Below are 17,584 nucleotides of genomic sequence, written 5' to 3'. Positions count from 1 at the left end.
TCCATCTTCTGAGAGATGCCTGTGCAACTCGTACACCTCCTTAGCATCTGTGTCGTTGTGTGGTCGTGGGAGATGGCCGGTCTTCTCGGCAAACGCATGTAGTGCTTGCACACCGACGTGCAATTGAGCTGGACGATCGAACTTGGCGAAGTCCGAGATGAGTGCCTCTGGCTTGGTGAGCTGGGTGCTGAGGCTCTCAAAGTCCAAGATCTTGGGCATCTTGACCTGCTGGTATAGACCACCGCGCTGATACTGTCCAGCACCGGCAGGAAGCTCGATCTGGAAGGTGTATGGGCCCTTGACGGCAATCTTGCGTGGTGTGCCATCGTTCAGCTGTTCAATGCCCTCCACTTCTGAAAAGGTAACGAAATCGCCATCTTCTAAGCCGTGTCGTGTCTCGTCCAACGCCGATACCAAGCCTTGCTCATCGATGCCTGCAACAATGCCGCTCAGTGGGTTCTCGCCAGTGGGATCGCCAACAGTGAAGTTCTTGCCAAAGTCCGTAAAGATGTATCCGAATAGACCGAACGTGTCGGTGATGACGATGTAGATGCCGTTGTTGTGGCAGAACTCTGCAATCTTGAGCTGATCTGACAGTTTGGTATCTGTCAGTACGACGACTTGGTATCGCTTCAGCTCTTCGAGATCATCCAGACCGCCTGGATGTACGTCGACGGGTGTGTATGGGTTGAGCTCTGAAACACGTGGTGCCGTCACTTCAGCGCGCGGCTTGCCCACGTCTTCAGGATGCAGGAAGAATTGACTGGAGAGGTCTTGAATGCGCGCAGGCTTGGGATCCCACAGCGTCAGACTCTTCACACCAGCCAACGCAATATTCTTCGCAATCTCCACGCCCAGCCCACGCAAGCCAACCACGAGCACCTTGCTGCTGCCCATGCGCTTCATGGCCTCGTGGCCCAGCACATACAGCTGCCGACTGTACAAGCTCTCATCGATCTCGCCGTTGCCATCGCTGGCGTTTTTCAGCTGCTCGGCAGCCTTGGCCGGGTTGTCGAGGTCCATGTTCGCAGCGCCGTTGCTGCTGCCGTGGGGCTCGGCCATGCTTCTCTTCTTGTTGGGTGAGTCGGTGTGGTGGGTATTGATAGGCGGCGACTCTGCCCTTCTCTTCATATGAGCGAGTCGTTATTTTGTGTTTGTGGTGGGTGGTGTGAGTGTGCCTACGCCGTGTCCCAACTCCAAGCTGTGACTGCTACCACCACCACAAACAGCACACGCCGCTGGTGCTATGCTACGCTGTGCTGGGCTGTGCTGCGCTGCCAGTCGTTCTCACTCAAGTCGTCTCGAAGTTTTGCCGGGTCGAGGGAGAGTGGTGTTGTGGTGATGGATATGGGAGATGGAGAGAGTGTGACAGTGGTTTGTGCGTGGGCGGGCGGAGTGTGAGGGTTGTGAGGCAGTGAGAGCTGCAGTGTTTGAGAGGGAGACGGAGAGATGACCTAAGCCTGCGGCGTCGCGGCTGCAGGGATTTCGAGTGCCTGAATTGATGCCTCGCGGCTTCCAAAATGTCTAACGCTACCCCTACCGCTATCTTGCAATTCTATTCTCCAAAAGTGACACCCTCTCAGCGCCTCGCTTCAAATCCCCAGTCACGTCTGCTCCCTCATCGTCGTTCCCTCCGCATTATACTCCGGATCGACTTTGCTCTGCTTGAACAAACTCTTCCCCTTGAGCCACTGCCGATATGCCTTATACCGCTTCTTCGGCAAATCCTCGTCCGTCACTGTCAGAGGGTCTTGTTTCTCTTCCAAGTAGTCCCAATAATGCTCCAAGTCCTCTTCGCTGACTCCTTGGCCGAATGTCTCTTCGTCCTCAAAGTCTTCAAACGCGTTGGCACCAGCCCCATTCACATATTCAACATAGTCGATGTTGGCATCTGAAGGCAAGTCGGTCGATGTGACAAGAGGTATGTTTGTTGGGTGTGATATGTATCGCGCGTATTCCGATGCCTCTTCGTTTGACACGTGAGGATTTAGAGACTGGACGTGGAACTGGTTCAGCGTCCACAGATGCATCTGCGCCTTGTCTGCTGGTCTAAAGGTATCCGATGTAGGTGTAGCTTGTGCCTTCATCAACACTGGAATATCCTTGTACACAGTCTCGCGAAGAATGCTGGAAAGTTCCTCCATGTTCGCAGTTGGAGGTCTTTCCGACAGCTGAGATGCCTTTTCTGTGCTCTCCTCTGATGGATCCACAATCTTGACTCCTTTCCTCTGCGTCCTTTTCTCGGGCGAGTCGGCGTGTCTGTTTGGGTTCACTCTCCGAACAAACGGACTGAAATCACTTTTGCTCGCGCAATTTGCTTTATCTGGAATGAAGTGCTCGTTGTAGGTTTCCATCAGTCGTGAAGAGTACGTCTTGTCGAGAGACGAGATCCTCGACGGAGGATATGTCTCTCTCCAATAGTCATCAAATGCAGCCACGCCTCGTTTCTCGAGCTCGGTAGCAACACGCTGATTGTAGATTCGAGGTGGCACCGTCCTGGGCTCCAGATACTCTGGCGTATACCACTCGATGTAATTCCTTCTGTTGCGTGTCAACCATGCTTTAGGATCGCTGTGATGCAGATAGTAGTCAGTCGAGAGGTCCCATAGCATAGGCTGTCCTGCTGCCCATATGTAATTTCCAAGGAACAGGTTGTACGCTTCTTGCCGTTGACTGTCTAGGAAAGAATTGTGGTAGTAGCGCTTGAAGCTCTCCACCATATCCCGCGAGGAGCTTTGCCAATGCCCCAGCTTGCGGTAAGTGGCCATCGTGTTCACCAAGTGAGAACCTCCATATTGCATGGCGATGTTGTCTCCGTGATCGTGGAACATTGCAGTGAATAAATTGACCGCATCAGTGTCGTAATCAACGGAATCCTTGACAATGATTCCCAAAGCTTTCAGTTGCAATGCGAAAGCGTGTTTCCCAACGATGAACTGGGCTGCGTTCGTACGATCCAGGCAGTCAATGCAATTAATTCTTGCGATGCCGTTCTGGACCTTCGTCTCCTGCAGATTCCCATCACCATTGTGAAAAAAGCCAGTCTGGCCAAGGACGTCTTTTGCAATGACTTCAAGACCACCGATAACATCGCTATTCCGGGTTTTGGCAGCGCGAGCCATATCGTACGCCTTATACTGAATCTTCTTGTCCTCTGGCAAGGACTGGTTAAGGTAATCGACACAGTCTTTGAAGGCGTACAGTAGCTTAGACTCTCTTGGTGTCTTCTCTCTCGCCTTCACCAGATTCAATACGTAGATTGGACAGCCATACCTTTGGAAGAGGTGGTCAAAATGCAGCGCTGCAGGCTGGTAGAAGGGATCTGCCAGTTTGATATCGATTGCGGGTTTTGGAGTTACACCACTGTTATCTTGGATCCAGTAAAGTGGGATGCTTCCTCTGTGGTGCAGGTAAGACGTGTAAGTCGGATTGGAGAAGAGGGTTGGCCCGGGAGCATGGAATGAAGTAGTCAGCTTCTCCGCAACGATCTGTTCTGTCTCAACGTCGTTCGCCACGTAGCCGGAGTCGTTCACGCCTCGCTTTAAGAAGCGTGCTCCAGCAAAGAATCTGGATCGTCGACCGATGATTGTTAGGTAGACACTCCGACCAAAGATATTGAGCATTTCTTGATTCAGAAAGCCATGGATGATCGGCAGACACCAGTCGTAGGGATGCTTGAGTGCCTCTACTGCAGGCTTCAGCAAATGGTGATTCCATACGAACATGCCGTTGTACTCATGCGCGGGAACGGTGATGCCTGCATTCATGGCCTCGCGCTGACGGGTGATATTTCGCTGCAGCGAGTGGGTGATGTCGTATGAATAGCTGTAATAGAATGACCTGGTCAAGTCCAGATTGTTGAGGATGCCCAGGAAGCGCGCTTCTTCTGGATTCCGATCGCGCAGAAACGAATTGCTCGAGCCTGTGGTCAAGGGCACAAGCTCGGTGCCTTCGACCTGATACACATAGTGCCCGCCTATCATTGCCACTTGCTTGCGCTTGGTGATGAGCAGCATGTAGTATGCTTCGGTAAAGCGAATGAATCCAAGAACGCCCCAGAAGACGAACTTCTGTCGTAAGCCTCCTGTGGACTTGTTCCCCTCGAGTATGGTCTGCAGTACATCGTTCCGCTCCTTCCGGTCATACACCGTCTCATCCTCAAAAAGCGAGATCTGGCCAGGAGGGCTATTCCTGTCGATGCGCAGAAGCCTGGAATACTTTTCTGTGATATCTGAACCCGTAATCCAGTATCTGGAGTTGGTTTCGTACAAAATGAATTTGTGCATTCGATGAGGTCTAGAAAGCTCGTCTTTGACTTGCGCGGAGCGATGTGCCTTCATATGGTCGTCATTGTCGACGCAGACCTCTCCAGAAACTTCACGTGCAGTAGCGCCGATTCTGGGATAAAGAGGTGGATCTGCCAGAGACCGTGCCGACTCGCTGCTCCCTCTTCGATGCGGGTTCCCAGATTTCACGTATCGGAAACGCTCCTCATCGTCTGTGCTGTCTGTGTGATTGTGATTGAGCCTGCGCAGAGAATCGCTTCGGAAGCCTGCACGCGGCCTGGAAGCGGAAGGGCGGCGGTCTTGTCCTGGCGAGTATGACCTCGGGCGGCTGCCATAGTCACTGTCGCTGGGGCCAGCATCTACCGGCCCTTGGTCCATAATGGCCTATAGCAAGCTCGATGACAGCGCGCATTCATGCCTTGCCACGCACCATGATTCGCTTACCAGACTGCTGGTCGTATTTGTGCTGCTGTGACACCTAGCCCCGCCCAGCCACGTCAGTCTGCGACCACAATACTCACGTGTGCAGCTGTGGTATCCGAAAGCTGAGCAGCTTCCAAGTTGTGCTCGAGAGTCAGGACGTCTGTATCAATGTTGATGTAATGCATTAACAATGAAGAGGCAGTGAGGTTTGGAACCTTCGTCTCGGCAACGCGGGGCGGGCCAAACCTTCCGCTGCAACACACACACACACACACACAAGAACTGCAATGCAGAGACTATTCCCTCGTCCGATATTTCAGCTATACAATAAAGCAAAAATCCTTCGTAACCTGCTCGCCATCCACATTCTCCCCCAATTTCGCATGCCATTTACGTCTCCTTTCCCTATTCTCTCTGCTCAGGTAGATCCGCAACACCAACGCCAGTGCGCTGACCATGAACATTGCCCCTCCTCCCACCAGCATACCTTTCACAAAATATGGAGCGTCGATTTCTCGAAATACTCGTGTTCCAAGGATAGGTCCGCATTGCCCGATGTACTGCATGAGAGCCATGCTGTGATGATCAGCAAATGTTCTAGAACTTTGAAATTCTGGCTTTCTTACCCGGTGCCCTTGGCTTCGTCGGAGGGTTGGTTGTTGATGGTCCATGTGACGATGAGAGTCACGCATGAGAATAGACCCGCGCAGATGGGGAAGAAGGCGAGGTAGCGCAGGAGGTGTCGGACCTGGAGGACAAAGGTTAGCGAGATGTGATTCGAGGACATTGTGAGCAGTGTTTTTCGATTTGAGCTGGTACTGCCTGGGTGAGGTGGGAGTTCGCTTACGTGTGGTCCAGCAATGGCCAGAAATAGATATCCACTTGCAGCTAGCAGCGCATGGGCAATTAACGGGATGCTGCGGTTTCGATGCCGATCCGAGAGCCAAGCTGTGAGAAGGACGACGACGAACGCCGTGAGCATAGGAATTGCAGAGAGACCTTCCGCTGCCACTCGACTGTAGCCTGCGTCTTTCAAAATTACGGGCAGAAAGATAGGAACGCTGCCGAAGCCTACATTCACGCAGAAGAACATGCTGGCAGTGACGTATGCTTTCGGGTCGATTAGGGTCTGTTTGACTTGGTCTGCGGATCGTCAACAAGCGCATTCACATTGAAACTGTACATCTTCAGTCACTTACCCCATCTGAAGACTTGCTCATGTCGAGTAGCCAGTCCGCCCACTCTTGCATCAATGCGAGTCTCCTTACGCTTGCGGAGCCTAGCAATCTTCCGTTCTCGAGAATTGAGCCAGCGTGCTTGACCAGGCGAGTCAGGAAGCCAGTAATACGTCCAGACCGCCACAATGCATGCAGGAAAGCCTTCGACCAAGAAAATGAGCCTCCAGTTCGCTATAGGTAGCAAGTCGCCAAACTTGACAATGATCCAAGCCAAGCCGCTGGCAAAAGATGTCGCTAGAGGCGCTGCTGCGATGAAAATGCCCGTCCGGAAAGCCAGCTCCTCCCGCTTGTAGAAGAACGAGAGGTAGAATGGAATGCCCGTGAATGCTGCTTCGCCGATGCCAAGAAATATGCGCAGCACAATTAGAAATTTAAAGTTGGACACGAGTGATTGTAGGGATGCAATTATGCCCCATGCCGCTACGCAACAGCTGATGAAAACGTGTGGGCGAAAGAACTTGTAGCAGAGTGTCATCCACTCGAAAGCAATGTAGGCGATGTAGAAGGCGGTGATGAGCCATTGAAACTGGTCATCCGTTAACTTCAAGTCTGCGGACAAGCCTGCAACGTTCGCATTTCCTGCGTGTGAAATCAGTGCGTGTTCGAAATGCACTACTTTTCAGCAGCTGAGGCTGTGACAACGAAGCCAAGATTTTCTCTTCGCCCTTGAGCTGAATGCTATAGAATGGGAGGATGATGTACATACCAAGATTGCTTCGGTCGAGGAAAGACATCATATACAGAAATGCCACATATAATGCCATTTTCAGATCCAGCTTGCGAATGACAGCCTTCTCTTCGTCTGGCGTACATAGCTCAAAAGAATGAGCGCTTGAGGCTCTACTTGGTTGCCTACCTATGACTTATCAACTTCAGGGTCAACTCTCACAGCTCTCCTCATGCGAACGAGACAAGCATAGCAAGGCTATCACATTGACACGTGGGGCGCAAGCCGCTCTTTCCTCAGAGAATTATTCTTTGTCCCGTCTGGTCCACTTACCTTGCGCCAAAAGATCATTGTCGACATCATCATCGTCTTCCTTGTCCTCATCTTCGTCGCTCTTCTCAGCACCACCGGCAGCATCCTCACTGCCTTCGTATATCACCCGTCTGCCATGTCGCGCAACCTCTTGAAGCTCATATTCATTCGCAGTGTGTGTCGGGAGGTCGAAGGACTCTTTATCTGATGCGGGAGTGAGAACGCGGTCATTGGCCGGCTCACGATTCGTGATGGACATTATCGATTCAGCCCCATGTTAAGTCGTGTTACAACCCGGCCGCGTGCCCACAAACAAGCACAGCCTTACAGCATATCCGGGGTTCCGTCACACACTCCTCCCCGCTGTTCGCTTAGGGCGAGGGGTGAAGTGGCTGACGCAACCCCGGATAGTAGTGAAGCGAAGCAGCTTGATGATGAACGGAGGTTTTGGCAGGCTGCCGGTCTCTGCACGGATGGCGTTCGAGAGCTTCGAGCCGAGCCGACTGCTACTACAGCACTAATGTGCCGCCATGGCAGTCGGCGCCGTGTCTTGCGTCAGCCAGCCGAGAGAGCTGTGGAAATGGCTGCTGCCATGTCACTGTCCATAGCAGGCGACATGCCGTGATAGATGGAGATGGTCCAATCATCGCTTGCGGATATGATAATGGATAATGGCCGGCTCGTACAGCCAAGGCGAAGATGCAGCGGAGATCTACTGGAGTGCAGTAGAATAGGCGGGGGCGGGGGCGGAGCGGTGATATGAATGAGTGGCGTGTCGGTTGTCGATCCCCCCTCCCGCGAAGATGCATACCGTATTATAGAGGCAATGCCGAGGACATGTTTGCGAGGCCACACTTCCTCTGTACTATGCTGCATTGCATCCAAGGCCGGCTGCGAAACCTCAGCGATATCACGGTTGATCACACCGCAGCCAATTACTGCCTCATTCGCCCCATCGTCATCACCTCTGCCACTTGTCTCCGCTGTCTGGAGCATTTCCGTTGTCGACTGCGCCCGCACACGATGTCAGGGTCGCACAGGCCGGAATAAGACAAAGCAAGACTGCCACTCCACTCCACTGCGGCACTGCCTCGACCAGCCCACCACTTCGACTTCGAACAAGCATCGCGCACGGCGAGGAGGGCTACAATTCTCCAATCTCCATACAGTACTGTACGTTCAGCAGCTGCATCGGCATCGGCATAGTCGCGCTGGCACTCCGTTGCACCGCATTCCTCCGGCGCGACCATCACTGTCGACAGCAGCTAGCGTGGTGTTTTGGGAATTGGGAATTGAGTGCATGCTGCAGCTCCGCCCCTAAACCTACGAAGCACGTTCCCTGCTTCTCTGACATTTTCCCCCCGACGGCGCATCGCTATCGCAGCGCATCGCATCGCATTATTGCGTGCACGAGTGGCCGTGGCCGTGGCCGTGGCCGTGTCTCAGGCTCGACTCCAACGCGCATGCGCTGCAGCGAATTCGGTTCCGAGCGACGCGCCGTAAACGGCCTCCGGGCCAATGACTACGTCGTACCTGCCCGGTTATGACAACTCCTATGGCGCCTTCGACAATGCCGACATGTCGCCCACTGCGGCCCACCCCTCGATGACCCTGCCTCCCAACAACGTCGCGGGCCAAAAGCGCAAGACTCCGCCCAATCCGTCAGGCACGAAGCCGGTGAAGAAGGTCAAGAGGGTTGGTCCGCGTGAAGACACCAAACCTGCTGCACTGCCCAATGGCGACGGCGATAAGGAAGGCGAAGGCGCGTCCAAGCCGAAGCGAGTCAGGACAGGATGTCTGACCTGTCGAGAGCGCCATTTGAAGTGCGATGAGGGTATGCCAACATGCAATAATTGCAAGAAGAGCAATAGGCAATGTAAACGAGGTATTCGCCTCAACTTCATCGACACCTGGACAGACAGACCGCCAACGTATGTCACATCGTGGGGCACGTCTGAATGGAAGGTCGAGTTTATGGACGAGTCTCGCGAGATCGCAAGCGAGTATGTTGGCGGAGCACAGCGATACAAAAAGCTGGAGCAACAGGAATCGCAAGCAAACCGGCCATTGGATTCTGCGATTGCTTTCGAGTTCCCCCCCACTGCCGCACAGGTGGCCCCGATGGCTCAGGCTCAGGCTCAGGCTCAGACTCAGCATCAGGCTCAGCCTCTACCACCAATCCAAGGCATGCTTCCAGACACATATCCCGACCCCAATCCTGCTCAGTCCAACATGAACAACATGTTTGATCCTCACAGCAAACATCTGGAGCCGAATCACTTCCAGCATCAAGCTCCACCCAACTCTGGTTCCACCACCCACTCACATTTCAGCAATGACACAGGTGTGCATCCGGGTTCCGTCAACAGTTTCGCAACTTTTGATGCTGACACTCTAGATCCAGACAAGGATAAAAAGGAGTATCTCAACAATCAGGAAGAAACTCTATTTATGCAAGTCTTTGTGGAGGAGGTCGGTCTCTGGATGGACAGCATGGACTCTCAGAAGCACTTTTCTCGTCTCCTCCCCTTTCACTCCCTGTCGGAGCCGATGCTGCTGAATGCATTTCTTGCCTGTGGAGCCAGACATCTAACACTGGTGAACCCGGTCTATACGGAGGAGAAGGCTTTGCATTATTACGATACAGCGACGCGATATCTGCTGAAGAATCTTCAAAATCCAAATCGAGACACTGTGGTGTGCGCAACCACAGCCGTCATTCTGAATGTCTACGAGATCATGTCTGAGCGTGCACTTCAACGCATGAACCACATCGCTGGAGCCCGCGCCCTCATCAAGGAATGCGGGTGGAATGCCCGAGCTCAAGGCATCGGAGCGGCTTGTTTCTGGCTGAATGTGGGTCTGGAAGTGCTATCGTGTTTGCACTTCAATTGGCAGGTCGCGTGGGACCCAGACGAGTGGGGCGTAGATATGGACTTTTCGCGCGAGCTTCACAATGGACGCGAGGAAGTGTGGACTCACAGGATGCTGTACATCGTTGCCAAAGTGTGCAACTTCCGCGCGACAATGCCACGTACACAAGAGCCGGATGCTCGAGACCAGCAGGTGAAAATGCAGCAGAGACACGAACAGTGGAGTCGACTGAAGGCGATGTGCAGTGCGTGGAACGATGGCATTCCTAGGACGATGCATCCCATGGCGTACCTCTACCCGTACCAGACCAGCTCGAAGTCAGTCTTTCCAGAGGTCTGGCTCGTTAAGCGAAGCACCATCGTCGCTCGCCTTTTCTATCACACAGCTATGCTGTTGATGGCACAGATCCATCCTTACTATGCTTTGGACAACCCGGAGATGTTCGACATGCAGAAGCAACACTCGCAGATGATATGTGGAATTGTTGCACACGTCAAAGATCGGTAAGTGTAATTTTCGAATATCAAGCTCCCAAATACTGACCCGTGCACAGCGGCGTTGCTTCTGTTGCCATCCGCTCCTTGGCTCATGCTGCGGAGTGTCTAACTGACCGCAAAGAGCAAGAAGAAGTCTTGGCGGTCTTCGAGAGGATCAATAAGGAGACTGGCTGGAGGATAGGATTCGTGTATAAGGAGCTGAAGGAGAAATGGGGCTGGAATGAGGAGCCTTCTCCGCAGCAAATGGCCCAGACTCACACAGCTGCTAGACAAGCACGAGAAGCTCAGGAGGCACACCAAAGGCAGATGCAGGAGCAAGCTCAACGAGCACACTCGTTGTCGATGCAACAAAACTTCGACTTCAACCAGCAGCAGAGCATGGCCGTGATGCATCAGCAGACATCGCCAACGCAGACGATGCACCCAACACCGCCGCCACCACGGCCCCGTCAGGCCTCGCAGTCGCAACCAGCGAAGCAGCGCATACCTTCTGGAATACCTAATCCCCTTTATGCCAAGGCAGACTTCAACTTGCCACAGCACCCATACCAGAATTTCTACGTGGCACCAAACCAGGCCATGCAAACCAATGCGTTTGGCAACCCGCAGGGCCAACCACTATATTACAACTAGCATTTCACACACGCAAGTATACAAATGCCACCAGCGAGTGGCCGAGCGGACTAAGGATTGGGCTGGCAGCCCTTGGATGAACGAGCAGGGAAGCAAATGTTTACGAATTGTGATTGTATTATTAATACGCGGCTTGGATGGATCTCTTTGGCATGATAGAGAAGGGCGTTAACAGGACTTTCACTTCAGCCAGAGATACCCACTGTACTGTTTACGAAGGCAGGCATGGCGGGCCAGTCTTTTTTAGACATAATGGAGGTTTTGTGATGCTTTTTGGTGTATGAATAATTACAATGCCATTTTCCAAACGCTTGAATGCTGTAGAATAGTAGGGCTCGATCTTGACCGAGCCAGATTTGCCGAGGCATCTCTGTGCCCATCCTCGATGCAGATCCTCCACACAACCAGGTACCAACTACCCACCTCTGCCGCATGCTGCTTGTCCCTCAACCAGACGATCATCATCATTTGATTCTGTGTATGTCGCAGCATGGTAGGCTCATAGAATCGTCTCCTTGCACCTCAATCAGACTCCTCTCGGCACAAGGATGGTTTGGGCCCATTCTCCGGAACCAAGAATTCAACCCACCCTCCTACTGCCGGAACCATGTCTTCCTCCAACAACAGCGATGGCTTTGCAGACATTGCAATCGTCGGCGACACGCTCAAAATCGTCTCGGATAAAGAAGAAGAACTCCTCGAACCCTACGCCAAATTCCGAGAATCACCTCTCAACGCCCTCCAAGAACTCGGCCTCCACGTTCTGGGCACAGCATGGCGATCCTACGACAAGGTCATCGGACCCGACATCTTCTACTCCGGCTTCAGCGAAAACATGAAGAGCAAAGTCCTGAAGCAACCCATGCTTCAACAACGAATTCGAGATCTGGCGAAAAAGAGAGTGGAAGTCGAGTTACATGAAGGTCTTCTGGGCGCTACAGGTCTGCAGGGTGAAGAGGATTCCCAGAGATTCCGACGCGCTCAGAGGAGGAAAGAATTGGAGGAACAGCTGAAAGATGTCGCGGACGAATGGACGGATAATATGATTTGTAAAATGGAATCTCGGACGTTCATTCGTGGCGCGTATTATCTTGCCACGCAATTGATTACGCGAGCGTATCATCAGGGAATCCATGTTTCGAGTCAGGAGGTTTTGCATTTGAGGGAAGTCGCGAAAGAGGCGGAGAGGAAGAGACAGAGTATTGTGTTCCTGCCGTGTCACAGGAGTCATGTCGATTATGTCTCGTTGCAGTTGATATGTTATCGCTTGGGACTGGCTTTGCCGACGGTTGTTGCGGGGGATAATTTGAATTTTCCACTCGTCGGCCCTTTCTTGCAGCATGCTGGGGCGATGTGGATTCGCAGGAGTTTTGGTGATGATCAGTTGTACACGACTTTGGTGCAGAGTTATATCGACACGCTTCTGGAGAATGGGTTCAATTTTGAGTGTTTTGTCGAAGGCGGGAGGTCGAGGACGGGAAAGTTGTTGCAGCCGAAGTTTGGGATTCTGAGCTTTATACTGGACAGCGTGCTCAGTGGACGGGTAGAGGACGCTCTCATCTGTCCGGTGTCGACGCAGTATGATAAAGTTATCGAGGTGGATTCATACATCAGCGAGCTTTTGGGGCAGCCGAAGAAGAAGGAGGATCTCTCGCAGTTCTTGTCTGCGTCGAATGTTTTGTCGCTCAAGCTCGGACGGGTCGATGTCAGATTTCAGAAACCTTGGAGTTTGAGAGAGTTTATCAATGAGCAGAGGAGCCGGCAAAGTCTGAGCACTGAAGTCATGTATGATGCGGCCACGAAGCGACGACTACTGACAACTTTCGGGTACAGGGTTTTATCAGAAATCAACGATGTGTCCGTGGTGATGCCGACAGCTTTGGTTGGCACTGTCCTCCTGACCTTATCTGGAAGGAGTGTTGGCCGTAAAGAGCTCATGAAGCGAGTGATCTGGCTAAGTCTGCGTGTCAGAGCACAAGGCGGCCGTGTTGCTCATTTCGCAGAAGACACCGTCGAAGCAGTCGTTGACAAAGCTCTGGGTGTTCTGGGGCCGAACCTCGTTGGCAGAGTGGAAGATCTACCCGAAGAGATGTACTACGCCGAGGACCGCTTCCAGCTCAGCTTCTACAGAAACATGACCATCCATCTCTTCATCTCACAGGCCTTGGTGTGTGCAGCCATGTACACTGTCGTCAAGCTCGGCGGCGATTCACGAATATCATATCAACACCTCTACGACTATGTCTTCTTCCTCTCCCAACTCTTCAGAGAAGAATTCATCTTCCCCACCTCACCGCTCGAAGAGAATCTACAAACCACTCTCCAGGGCCTCGTCAAAGACAACGTCCTCACAACCATGCAAGACCACACCGGCAAGATCGCCTTCGTCACAATCAGCCCAGCCGAAAAAGACCTCGACATGGAAAACTTCGACTTCTACTGCTACCTCATCTGGCCCTTCATCGAAGCCTCCTGGCTCGGCGCCATCAGCCTCTTCATGCTCCGCCCCCCACCCACCCAATCCTCGACAGAATCCTGGCTCGACCTGAAAACAGTCCAAGACAAAGCCCAACTCCTCGGCAAAACCTTATACCACCGCGGCGACCTGGGCTACTACGAAGCCGTCAACAAAGAAGCGCTGAAAAACGCTTTCGCTCGTTTCGAGGAAGAAGGGATTTTGATCGTCACCCGTCCTACCAAGGTTCAGAATTCTCCTCAACGCGTGAGGTTGGATCCCGAGTGGTTGCCGGCTGAGGGGGTAGAGACTAAGGGGAGGCTGTGGGGGTTTGTTGAGAGGATTAATCTTTGTCGTCGTGATTATCGGGGGAAGAAGGAGGGGGGGAGTGTTAGTAGGAGGGTTCTCGGAGTTGTGGGGTTGATTGGTATGGGGCTTTGGGAGACTGCGGCTGGGGAGGGGGTTGGGGAGAGTACTAGGAGGAGTAGGAGGAGGAGGTTAGGGGTGGGGGGAAGGGAGAAGTTGTGAAGTAATTAATAGATAGATAAATGGATAAATGTGAGCACATTAGCGGAAATTGTTGCTTGTTCCTAAGACAGGATAATCTTTAGAATATGTATGCTAGTCGCCATGCGATACTGTTCCAAGCGATCGGTACTATGATCCAAGGGTCTGATGGTTCGCACGTTCTCAGACTGGCAGGGGGTTCAGTCGCTAAAACTTAGTGCTATTCTCAGCCGAAAGCTTCAATTTGCTAGACGATGCTACGGTATAGACTTCTTCGCGTCAATAATTGCTTCTATATACAACAACGTCGCTATCGGAGCTCTGCACCATAGGGATACCTACCGGAGCCCTGCCCAAGGCTCGCTGTATACAACTCAGTGCCCCCTCGCCCACACCCACACCCACACCCACACCCCCTCGCAAATGTCCCGCAAGACATGCACTCCGCGAAGAATCGTCTTCGTGCATCCAGACCTGGGCATTGGAGGCGCCGAGCGCTTGGTGATCGATGCAGCAGTCGGCCTGCAGAACTTGGGGCACCATGTCACCATCTTAACGTCCTACTGCGATCCGGGACACTGCTTTGAGGAGGCAAGAGACGGTATGTTGTGATACAGAGCATTTCATGCCATGCTGCGGCCGAGGATGCTACGAGGACAAGGCTGAGACACAACCCAAGGCACGCTTGACGTACGAGTTCGTGGAGATGCAATGTTTCCTCCTTCTCTTGGCGGACGCTTCAGCATCTTGTGTGCAATCCTTCGACAGCTGTCGCTCGTGGCAAGCACAGCACTCGCGTCCTCGGAGCTCAAGCAGTTGGAGCCGGATGTCATCATCGTTGACCAGCTCAGCGCCTGCATACCCTTCTTCCGCCTGCTTTACCCGAGAGCGAAGATTCTGTTCTACGGTCACTACCCCGATCTGCGACTGGTCAAGGATGAACCCGGCCTACGCAAGCATGTGAAGCGATTATACCGCATTCCTTTCGATGCCATCGAAGGATGGAGCACGGGTTGTTCCGACAGCATTGTAGTCAACAGCAAGTATACGAGAAGTGTCTTCAGATCTGCTTTCCCGGCTATGAAGGCGCGCGATCTAAAGGTCGTTTACCCATGCGTCGATACCAGCCAAAATGCGCCAACTGACAGCGCATCCGACATCTGGCCAACCAAAACACTTCTTCTCAGCATCAATCGCTTCGAGGGCAAAAAGAACTTGGATCTTGCCATCAAAGCATACGCGGGACTGTCGCCTTCCGAGCGAAGCAAAGCGAAACTCGTCATCGCTGGGGGCTACGATCCGCGCAATGCCGAGAATGCGCAATGTCATAAACAGCTCCAAGAGCTTTCAGATTCACTGAAATTGACGCATGCAACATTCAGACCGAAAGATACAGCATTGACAGATCTTGCTGCCGCTGATGTGGACCTACTGTTCCTCCTTTCTATACCAAATGAATGGAAGACGCGGCTTCTGCAAACCGCTGGACTCTTGGTGTACACCCCCACCAATGAGCACTTTGGCATCGTGCCGCTGGAAGCGATGCTCGCCGGAGTGCCCGTGCTGGCAACCAACACTGGAGGACCTCTGGAAACCATATATCACGATCGCACTGGCTGGCTTTGCAGGCCTGATAAGGTCGAAGAATGGACCGCGGTGATGCGCAAGCCATTGATACCAGCAAGTGCCGACAGACTCAAAAAGATGGGCGAAAGCGGACGATCGCGTGTATTAGCGGAGTTCAGTCAGACTAAGATGGCCCAGGCATTCGACCAGGAAGTTGAGCAACTAGCACGAAGCACAGCGCCGCGGCCAAAGATGACGCCGGACTGGGTTCTCTTTGCACTTCTCACCGCTGTGATGGCTGTCGTCGTAGGCTACGCCATGATGAGACTCACGCTGTTCTTGCTGCCCGACCCAAGCACTGGCAGACAACTGGCCGACATGGCGCAGACCACCGCTCGACTAGAGCTTTGAGTACACATGCAATTCGCCGTTACATTTGGGATCTCCATGACCCATGGGAGCAACAATGATGCGAAAACAGCCGGCCAAGTGCTGGTCACTGGCGGGAATACTTCGCTTGGAGCCAGTGTCTTGCGGGGCTGCATTTTAAGCTCAGGGCAAACCACATGGTTCGTAAGTGCCGTCGGCTGTCGCCACCGACACATGACAGCACGAGGCAAGGAAGTCTATTTGCACAGACCTCTTCGACAGCAGTTTGCCTGACGGGCGAGTCATCTTTCTTCGGACAAAGACCTGCCGAATGCCTTGGACGACTTTCAAACTGCCGCTCGCCAAGCTCACGAGAAGCACCAGCCACTCGAGATGTTGCTAAACGATTTTCTACTGGCGCATTGCAGCTTCAAAGCCATGAGTCTTGCAAGCATGCACCTGATATGAGACCCGGAGCTGTTCATCGCTTGCTTGATACACCTCCGAGCATGAAGCTTTGGCCATATTCTGCAAACTGTTGCTGCCACGTTCCTGCACTGTTGCGCATGCTCGTCACAATCATGAAAGCCAAAGTCCACCCCGAAAGTCCTTCTCGATCTGGGAACAAGTCTCGAGAAGTGATGCTCCGCATGTTCTGTCAGGTCGTCATTCATTGCTAGGAGCCGATAACACTCACCTCGTAGCTTTACTAATATCTAGAATGCCTCCAACATTCGTCTCGACATCCTTTCTGCATCATGGGTCAATTTGCTTTCTTTCTGCTTGCGGTAGCGAGTATCGCTCAGATTACTACAGGATCTCCGACTCTACGGCACATATCTCGTGAGGCAGATGCCGCTGCGGGACTTGAAATTGCACAACATGTGCTCGCGCTGCGACAAATTTCCGGAACTGCTCCAAGCTCAAGATGTACTTGGAACCAAAGTCACAGGGGCGGAAACCCATCACTGACATCTGTATTAGTATTATCTGTTGAGCGCCAAACGCAAATCTCGGGAGCATCGCCTGCAGCGTTGAAGTCTCGTTTGCTCGGAGCTGGATATGGCGTGGACATAAAGTTCGGCCGTGAGGACCACACGCTCATCTTTGACACTGGTTCAAGCGACATGTGGCTCGTGGCGAAAGGGTTTGTGTGCGTTGGTCCAGATAAGAAGCGTTTGTAAGTCGTGGCTGCCACACTCGATGCCCCTCCTTGCCAGGAAACCCAATCTAGAGCTTCACTTGAGAGTTCGAGCAGCTGACATCATGGGTTGGCTTTGCTTAGACCTGCCTACATATGTAGCATAGGGCAGACATGCGACTCCGGATTCAGCGGTGGAACGATACCCAATGTTAACTTTAACCTCACATATGGCAATGGCGAATTTGTGCTTGGTTCACTGGGCTATGAGACAGTCACTGTTGGCGGTGTTACTGTGCCCATGCAAGAGGCTGCACTCGTGAACTGTGGATTCTGGATGGGCGACAACTCGACCAGTGGCTTGATGGGCTGGGCCTTCCCCGCGTTGACCAGCGAATATCCTGGCACTGATCCCTCGAAAGATAATCGGAAGATCACCGGAGTGAAGAACTACAACCCATTCATCTTCAATGCCGTCGAACAAGCGGGAGTGAAGCCCATGTTCGGATATGCCTTTTTAAAGAGGACGGAATCGCAAGACTCCCAAGCTGCCGGCCAGCTCGCTATCGGTGGAGTGCCCAACGTGGCACATGGGCCATGGACAAGCACACCGATA

At 52.8% G+C, this 17,584-nt stretch overlaps 6 protein-coding genes across 6 annotated transcripts in view; 3 read left to right on the top strand and 3 right to left on the bottom strand.

The window, feature by feature from the left end:
* The window catches only part of MYCFIDRAFT_144098 (uncharacterized protein), a gene marked incomplete at both ends in the record, with an annotated part of 3,072 nt that extends 2,049 nt beyond the window's left edge, over positions 1–1,023 (bottom strand). Inside the window, one exon of the mRNA XM_007932467.1 lies at positions 29–1,023. Coding sequence (XP_007930658.1) covers positions 29–1,023 — 995 coding nt within the window. The remainder of the gene's footprint in view (positions 1–28) is intronic.
* A 454-nt stretch (positions 1,024–1,477) lies between these two features.
* MYCFIDRAFT_167666 (uncharacterized protein) lies at positions 1,478–4,860 on the bottom strand. The gene has a single exon (XM_007932466.1). The coding sequence runs from the start codon at positions 4,662–4,664 to the stop codon at positions 1,605–1,607; it is 3,060 nt and encodes a 1,019-aa protein (XP_007930657.1). The 5' UTR covers positions 4,665–4,860; the 3' UTR covers positions 1,478–1,604.
* Positions 4,861–5,029: 169 nt separating this feature from the next.
* On the bottom strand, positions 5,030–6,780 carry MYCFIDRAFT_144316 (uncharacterized protein; the record flags this gene model as incomplete). Its single annotated transcript, XM_007932465.1, has 5 exons — positions 5,030–5,285; positions 5,336–5,457; positions 5,557–5,846; positions 5,909–6,526; positions 6,654–6,780. Coding segments are annotated over 5 exons (1,413 nt in total), but the record flags the coding sequence as incomplete, so codon positions are not given.
* A 1,910-nt stretch (positions 6,781–8,690) lies between these two features.
* Positions 8,691–10,882, top strand: MYCFIDRAFT_107799 (uncharacterized protein; the record flags this gene model as incomplete). The annotated part of the gene is made up of 3 exons (XM_007932464.1): positions 8,691–10,303; positions 10,354–10,681; positions 10,760–10,882. Coding segments are annotated over 3 exons (2,064 nt in total), but the record flags the coding sequence as incomplete, so codon positions are not given.
* Positions 10,883–11,537: 655 nt separating this feature from the next.
* MYCFIDRAFT_36696 (uncharacterized protein) lies at positions 11,538–13,913 on the top strand (the record flags this gene model as incomplete). The annotated part of the gene is made up of 1 exon (XM_007932301.1): positions 11,538–13,913. The coding sequence occupies one exon, from the start codon at positions 11,538–11,540 to the stop codon at positions 13,911–13,913; it is 2,376 nt and encodes a 791-aa protein (XP_007930492.1).
* Positions 13,914–14,315: 402 nt separating this feature from the next.
* On the top strand, positions 14,316–16,865 carry MYCFIDRAFT_190600 (glycosyltransferase family 4 protein; the record flags this gene model as incomplete). Its single annotated transcript, XM_007932463.1, has 3 exons — positions 14,316–14,493; positions 14,572–15,725; positions 16,812–16,865. 3 exons carry the CDS (start codon positions 14,316–14,318, stop codon positions 16,863–16,865), a joined length of 1,386 nt encoding a protein of 461 aa, XP_007930654.1.
* Positions 16,866–17,584: the final 719 nt, after the last annotated feature.

Source organism: Pseudocercospora fijiensis (assembly GCF_000340215.1).
Source record: "Pseudocercospora fijiensis CIRAD86 unplaced genomic scaffold MYCFIscaffold_9, whole genome shotgun sequence".
Lineage (NCBI taxonomy): Eukaryota > Fungi > Ascomycota > Dothideomycetes > Mycosphaerellales > Mycosphaerellaceae > Pseudocercospora > Pseudocercospora fijiensis.
This window is presented reverse-complemented; position numbering and strand designations above follow the sequence as displayed.